This window comes from Ipomoea nil, unplaced genomic scaffold (genome assembly GCF_001879475.1).
Source record: "Ipomoea nil cultivar Tokyo-kokei standard unplaced genomic scaffold, Asagao_1.1 scaffold1769, whole genome shotgun sequence".
NCBI lineage: Eukaryota > Viridiplantae > Streptophyta > Magnoliopsida > Solanales > Convolvulaceae > Ipomoea > Ipomoea nil.
This window is the reverse complement of record NW_017618197.1, coordinates 203,697-212,034: the sequence shown is the minus strand read 5'-3', so window position 1 is coordinate 212,034 and position 8,338 is coordinate 203,697. Positions and strand designations below refer to the sequence as shown.

At 35.4% G+C, this 8,338-nt stretch overlaps 1 protein-coding gene across 1 annotated transcript; it reads right to left on the bottom strand.

Moving 5' to 3' along the window:
• Nucleotides 1–6,273: 6,273 nt before the first annotated feature.
• LOC109192108 (probable membrane-associated kinase regulator 1) lies at nt 6,274–7,733 on the bottom strand. Its single transcript, XM_019342709.1, has one exon. It carries the CDS (start codon nt 7,604–7,606, stop codon nt 6,608–6,610), a length of 999 nt encoding a protein of 332 aa, XP_019198254.1. The 5' UTR covers nt 7,607–7,733; the 3' UTR covers nt 6,274–6,607.
• Nucleotides 7,734–8,338: the final 605 nt, after the last annotated feature.

The following is an 8,338-nucleotide window of genomic DNA, read 5'->3' as shown; positions in this document are numbered from 1 at the left end:
TTTGAAAATCCGTAAATATGATTTTTTAGTTATTTTTCAGATTTTTCTATTTGTGTATTCAAGGAAAATAAAGTCAAAGAAAAAATATTTATTATTATCAATGGAAAAAATGTTCAATTGGTCAGAAAAAAATATTCCTAGATTTGTAATCGTAAGACATTTTTTAGATTCTTTATTTTACTGTATTTATAATTTCTCTCAGTTTTTTACTTGCTAGTTTTCGAATTATTATTATTACCACCACCACTACCACACCATCACACCAACCACCACCACCACCACCACCACCACCACCATCACCATCACCAACACATTACTGCCACTATCACCACTATCACCACCCCCACCACTACCACCACCACCACCACCACCAATACCACTACCACCGCCACCACCGCCACCACCGCCAACACCGCCACCACCGCCGCTGCCACCGCCACCGCACCACCACCACCACTACCACTTATTATTATTAGGAATAAGGTTCAAATTGGCCACTGAACGTAACATGAAAATGCAATTAGGCCACTGAACGAAAAAAAGTGCAATTAGGCCACTGAACACTCCAAAAACATGCAATTAGGCCACTGAACTCTCCAAACGTATGCAATTTCACCGGATAGCAGGTTACCATCAATTTTAGCAAGTTACCTGCTTACGTGGCAGCTGAGTTGGCATTTTTAATAATTTTTAAATAATTTTTAATAATTAATTTTAATAATAAATTTTATAAAAAATTGAAAAATAAATAAACAAAAAAATAAAATAAAGTCATTTTTATTTTTTTAAAAAAATTTTAAATAAAAATTTATTATTAAAATTTATTAAAAAATATTTAAAATTTATTAAAAATGATAACTCAGCTGCCACGTAAGCAGATAACCTGCTAAAATTGAGAGTAACCTGCTGTCAGGTGAAATTGCACATTTTTGGAGTGTTCAGTGGCCTAATTGCACTTTTTTTTTCGTTCAGTGGTCTAATTGCATTTTCAGGTTACGTTCAGTGGCCAATTTGAACCTTATTCCTTATTATTATTATTAGGAAAAATGGTCAAATAGACCCTCCAACTTTACACAAACGTAGAATTAGATCCCTAAACTTTTTAAAAGTGTAATTGAACACTTTAACAAGCTAAAATCAATCAAATAAGCACAATTTATCAGTAGCCAACAGGTTACCAGTATTTAGGCTGTCGTTGACCACCATTAGCCGTCATAAATTACCATTGACCGTCGTAAACAACCATTGACATCACAAGAGAAAAAATCAACGACCGTCAATAGACCGTTGATCACTAGTCGCGTTCTTTGAAGAAGGCGACCACTGGACGCCCTCTCCGGCCATTTGGTTGCCTGGACAAGGCAACCAATTGGTCGCTTTCTTTGTTGAAGAAGACAACCGGTGACCGTTGATGGTCGCCAAAGCGATGTCTGAGTTGAGTGACCAGCTATTGTAGGTCAAATACTAATTTCGGTGTTTCAATGTACAAAAATAGCTTGTTTATGAGCTTAATTGCACTATTAAAAAGTCTATGACCCTAATTGCACTTTTGTGTAAAGTCGAAGGGCCTATTTGGCCCTTTTCGCTTATTATTATTATATACGTAGTAACAAATAATATGTTCATTTTTAAGAAAATGAACCCAAAAAAATAAAATTTCTTAATTTCAGCCAAACAGAAAAAGATAGTTTTCTAGCATTCAGTTAAACGTTAGAAAATAAAATTATTTTCAGAAAAATAAATTATTTTTTAGAAATCATTTTCTGAATAACATTTTTCAAATTTCTAAACGGGGCGCTTAATTAAAAAAATTACATATTTAATCATCTGTTACCAGGTAGGCCTTATCTTAGTAAAATTTAAGGGTAATTGGCAAACATTAATTTAACGATTTTACCATTGTAAAGATATTTATTTAGTTGTAGTAATTAGATTTCACAAAGGAACAAACTATATGTGTAAAAAATTTTCACAAGAATTCAGCAAAATATATATGAAATTGGTCCATATTACATCATCGACTCTGGTACACTAAAATAATATGGTAGGTTCATAAAAATAGCATTGATCAATCTATTATTTAAATATATTATTTTTATTTCTTTTTATATAAATTAATTAATATATAAAAATATATGGTTAAAAATATTTCGTTGAAATTTTTAAAATGACACTTATATTAATTTTTTTAATATATCATTTCAATAATTGTATGATAAACTTATAATGCTGATTTTATGAATATATTATATATAGTAGCAATTTTATGAATCTTGAATAGTGACTTTATGAACCTACAATAATAATTTCATTCCTAAAGTAATGACTTTATAAACTTACAATAGTAACTTTATGAACCTACAACAATGATTTTATGGACTTGGAATAGTAACTTTATAGACCTGCAAAGGTAACTTTATAAATTTGTAGTAATTATTTTATGAACTTTTAGTAATTTAGTGATTTATGAACTTATAGTAGTGGCTATATGTTCCTATAGATTTATTTAAAAATTAAAAAAAAAAAATCAATATGGACATCATTTAAAAGATCTCAATTTAAACTTTTTAATGATTTTTTATATATTAATTTTATTTATACAGAAAGAAAAAAAAAATTAATTTAATTTTTTATATATATAAAAATTGAATTAAATTTAAGTTAAATAATTGAAAGAGAAAAATTACAAATAACTTGGTTCACATTATTACGTGAACCATATCCCATGATATAACTATTGCCAAAATTCACTACTAGAAATTATGGAATTTTCGACCACCTGAAAATGACTGGTCAAAGGAAAATGAGGAGAAGTCAATGAAAAATGAAGGCAATTTTTCGAAAAATGACTTCCCCTTTATTTTTGGGGAAGTCGTTTTCCAAGTCTTCACTTCTTCTTCAGAAGCGGAAAAATCAATGGCCTCCTTGCGCCCCTCCGACGTCTGCGCATTTCGCAACCCTTCTCCCTCAGCCTTCGCCCGCGCAGGCCGTGTATCACTGCTGCCTGCGACCTCTCGCCGCTCGTCAAAGCCTTTCGCTTCCTTTAGCGCTTCTAATGATACAAGTGAGTTCCTCACACTAAATTAACTCCATAATGCTCTGTCATAATCAAAGGATAAGATTATTTGTCAAAAGCAGCTTATTAGGAATGATTGTTCTTTGTTCTGTGATTCATGTACTGGAAAATGTTTTGAGCACATGTTTACTGGAATAGTAAATTCGGTTTAAGTTGATGCAAAACGGATCGGATCGGATGTACGTTTCCTAAAATTTGTAGGATTGGCATATGATAGAGATTTAATTCCTTAATTGAAAGACAGTTTTTCATCATTTTCTGGAAAATGAACCAAACACCAAAAGACGGTTTTCCATTGTTCAGCCAAACACAGGAAAGGAAAATGACTTCTGAAAAATGACTCATTTTCTAGAAGTCATTTTCCTGCCTTCCAAACGGACCCTAAGATAACTTTCAGGTAGTTGGAAATTTCATAATTTCCAATAGTGATTCTTTACCTTCGATGTGATAATATAAATAGATTTCTTTTTAAATGCAGGTTGGATGTTCAATTCTTAGGAATCAAGGAATAAACAGAGTTTTATTACCACGTCATATGATTATAAACAATTACGGTTAAATTTTTTGGTGCTCTTTCTTTTCATAAAAATAGACATAATTGGCAATGAAGAACTAAATTTGGAGTTATCATCAATGTCAATGACAAAATACAATGGAATTATTAGCTAAGAACTAAATTTAAGAATGTAATTAACAAAGAAGCAGTTGGAAAGACATGGGTGTTTTGCAAGTGCTGATGGAGGACCACTCAGGATGTCTAGATTTTGAAGAGTTCCTTTATGGTGCCACTAGTTTGGGACTTAAGTGTCGCCACCACCCCCCCCCCCCCCCCCCCCCCGGTCTTCCAATTTTAAAATATAATTATATTCAATAAATAAATGTAGAATTAACTCTCTATTTTTGGTGCTCAACACTTCATTCCACTTTTAATTAAAAATGTCAAAACTGTCCTCCCATGCAATAAATAAAGTTTGATAAAAAAATTTCATAAAGTGATACGTACTTTAGACATTTTTAAACTAAAAGTTAAACAAAATTTTAAGTCCAACGATTACAAGTAAAACATTTTTTTAACAACCAAACACTAAAAGCCAAAAAAAAACCATATAAATAAAAAATAATGCATCAATCAAAGAATGCAAAGTGAAATAAATAATAATAATAATAATAATAATAATAATAATTATTATTATTATTATTATTATGTTGGTAATGATAATTTAAAATCCAAAGAAAATTGGGTAAGGGAAGACCAAATAATAATTTAAAATAATCCAAAGAAAATGCAAGGTTGCTTCCTATAATAAATGTGAGCCAGAAAAGGGTGAGAGTACAATTAAATCCCAATAGAAGCGGCACATGGAAGATTCTCGGGCACTCGCAACAAATCATCTTTCACACCATTTTCTAAATCAACCCACAAAAAAGTTTTTTCACTCCAACCAAATTTTGGAAATTACATGTTAAATTAGTGATTATATCGTGTATTTTATAAACTCGCCTTTAAATTAAAGAGAGTCTAGCTTCAAGATTATCGATATACTATATTTTAAACTCTATAAAGGCGTCAAGATCTTATGGTTTAATGACACTATGGTTGCACTTTCACATGAATAGTCGTGGGTTTAAGTCTTAGTGGAGGCGGCATTAACTTTTTGTGTTTTAATAATTTGAGAAAATAGTTATGAACAGATACTACATTGTAATAGAGTAAAAAAAAAAAAAAAAAAAAAAAAAAAAACCTCTGTAAATGCAACCTCAGTGGGCAATTTATATCATGCACCACGGCGCACATAGCAATGTGCGTCCAGGCACAAAACGCGCGCGTTTCATACTGACATCACTTTGTTCATCCGAACAGACCAAACCTCATTATGTGTATTCAATTAAAAATTTATGTGTATTCAATTAAAAATTTATGTGTATTCTGTTATGAGTTTAGGTGCATTCAAAATAAAATATTTTTTTTAACAACTTAACAAAACGACGTCGTTTTGGGAGGCCCCCGCACAGTGCTATGTGCGCCCTGATGCACACGATATAACGATTGGTAGGGGTGAACATCTATATATTCGGTTCGGGTAAAATTAGTTTGGATATATGTAAAATTTTATTCTAGACCACATGAACTTATCTCTGTTCCACAATGTTGGTAATAGATATTGAACCAATAATATCATGCGGCAAAAAAAGCATGTGTTTAAGTCATTGTGTGAGTACACAATGTGACCTCCATTTTTGATGTCTATCAATATGGTGAGTAGTGAGTACACAAGTAAGGCAGCCGTCATTGTCGGCTCTTCATTCAACTTTGGAAAATTTTGATCGCCCAATCTTGCACGCATATGTCGCAATTATGGTACGTTTCCGTTTTAATTCATATGGTAAATCAGATTGATTGATAGTGTACAACATAATTTTAGTTCAGTAAATTACCAAATTCCAAATTGTCATGTCAATAACATCAATTAGGTAGAAAAGAATATTAGGTAAATGTTGGTGATTAGGTAATAAAAACGGTGCGTGCAATCAATCAATTCGACTCAAAATACCTATACTTAATTCCTTCTCTCACAATGTTGAATTCCAGCCCGAAAAAACATTTGAGAGGATATAAATCATGTTGACTCAATAAATCCACCGACAGGACCAAATGTCAGTGCGCACAAAGGATCTGCTCACTTTGAACATAATCCCTAATGGATCAGCCGACAGGATCAAATGTCGGTGCGCACAAAGGAACTGCTCAATTTGAACATAATCCCTAATGGATCAGCCGATAAGGATCAAATGCTGATGCGCACAAAAGATCTGCTCACTAATGAATCAACTGACAAGGGCCAAATACTAGTATGCATAAAATATCTTATTGTTACCGCTGAGGTTCAAATCTACCTATATTACATACTAAACCATTGAACTAAGAACGTAGTGACACTTATACTTAATTCCAATATTAAAAATTGATAGTTCAACCAATCCATAAAACCCATTAATTATATGATATGTAAGTAGGAACATTTAAGAAGTACAAAGTGTTGTCCAAGACAGTAAAAATGTGAGAAGCCAAATACTCAAATAGGATTGGGTTTAGATTCCAAGACAGTCCAATTACCAATGCAATAAAACAAAATATAAAAGTTCAATTCCAAATGAGTGATCCATAATAACCTCACATGCAACGTGAAAAATAAACATCAGAGATCAAGATCCATTCATTCAAAAAAAATACAAAAAGTAAAAATAAAAATCATTAATCCAAAAACAAGTTAATATCATCAGAGATCAGTCAATAGTAAGTGTTACATAGTAAATTTTTACTGCAGATCCAACACCTAATTAAACAACACAATTCCATACGGGTGTAAGAGAATCGATTTACTTATAGAAAAAACTCAAATTTGATCTGAGTTTGAGTAACTCTTAATTGATTCGATTCGATTGCACCCGTAAGGAAAAAAAAAAAAAAAAAAAAAAAAACTTGATTAATTTGAAAAAAATTTATTTACTACTAACACCCCTGAAGTCTTGTCAAATCTCATTACTGACCACGATATTCTTGTTGCTGCTAGTAGCGGTAGTTGTGGGAGGCTGAAGCATGGAGTTCTTGCAATGCGCGATGGCGCCTTGTATTGCGCTCTGCAGCTCCTCCATTGACGACATGTCCGACGGGTACGCCGACTTAGTCACCGGCGGCGGCGGCGGGGTGAACCCGGCCCGGCAAAGCACGCCGGAGTGGCTGGGGGACGACCGCATCGACGACGGGCAGCTCGACACGCAGCTCTTCCTCCTCGGGTACCTTAAATTCCCCGAAAACGAATGGGAGATCACGGCGGTTTCTTTCGGTTCGGGGGGAGATTTGGTTTTGTGTTGGGGCGGCGGGGGCGGCGGCTTTTGGTTTTGGGAGAGCTTTTCGTATAAGGGCTTGACTTTTTTGAGGTACTTTCCGATGACTTCTCTGGCGGTTTTGCTCAGGCGTTTTACGGGGGAGGGGGTGGGTTGTACGGATCCGGTGGTGGGGTGGGGAGGATCCGGGTGGCGGGGCTTCCGAAAAACGGAAGAGAATCTGGAGAGGGAGAAGTGGTACTTGGAGGTTTTCTTGGCGGCGGAGGCGGAGAAATCGGTTTCTTCGGCGGCGGAGGAGGGGCGGGAGGAGTCGCAGTCAGGGGGGAGGAGGAGGAGGTCGGCGGCGGAGAAGGAGGAGCGGGAGTCGTTGGAGCTGCTGCCGGTGGAGTCGCGGGAGGCGGTGGTGGTGGTGTCGGAGGAGGAGGAAGTGGAGGAGGAAGCCAGTAGGAGCGTGCGGACCATCGAGAGGCGGGGGGAGAGGTGGAGGGGGAGGAGCTGACCCTTGTAGAAGAGTTCGTCGGCGGGGCAGAGGGCGGCGGAGGAATAAGAAGAAGAAGAAGAGTTGGCGGCCCCGCGAGGGGTGAGGGCGACGGTGAACTCGAAGTCGGAGGAGGATGAGGAGTGGGTCGGAGATGAGGGAAGGGTTTGGGATTTGGTGGCTCTGTGATCTTTTCTCCTCCCCATCTTGGTGGCTACATCATCGATACTATACGCAGATGATTGCAGAGGGAGATTGGAGAAGAAGAAGTGAAGTCTAAACAAAGAGGTTGGAGAAACCACCTTTGGGCCTTCTTATAATATACACTGATACACATGTGGTGCTAGCCTAAGCTAATTTAATATTTCCCCTAACTTTGTACGTCCATGCAATATAATCACCGTGGTTGGTAATATAGTTAGCTTATTAATAAATTTTGATCTATTTGATCATTATTAGCTGTTTGAATTAGCTAAACAATTTATATAAATGTTTGATTAATTAGCTTATTGGACTTTAAAAAAAAATAGCTTGTTGTAACTTCTTATTATTTAAAAAATTTAAAATTAAAAAAGCAACAACTTTTCTATCGACGATTAAAACTAATAATAGCTTATTTTGAAATTGTTCATTATACTTTCTCAACCTAACGCCTGCATTAAGGATCGAATTCACAACCTTTTAAATAAAAGTCCAACCCATCCAACCCAGGTACCATTAGACCACATAGTCCCCAATTTGTTTTATCTTTTAGACATATATAGGAACTCTATTCCCAAATTCGAAATACTCCGAATATTGAATCAAATGGTTACGTTTCAGACAACCAAGAGAAGACTTCGAAGAATGGAAGATCAAGAGAGTTCTAGTCGACGAGACAAAGAGTAGAAGATTTCAAAACAGAAAGGTTGCAAATGCCGAATGGTGGACTGGCCTAT

What these genes read in the sequence shown, in the direction of transcription:
- LOC109192108 (XM_019342709.1), bottom strand. Translation starts at nt 7,606, where the DNA reads ATGGGGAGGAGAAAAGATCACAGAGCCACCAAATCCCAAACCCTTCCC.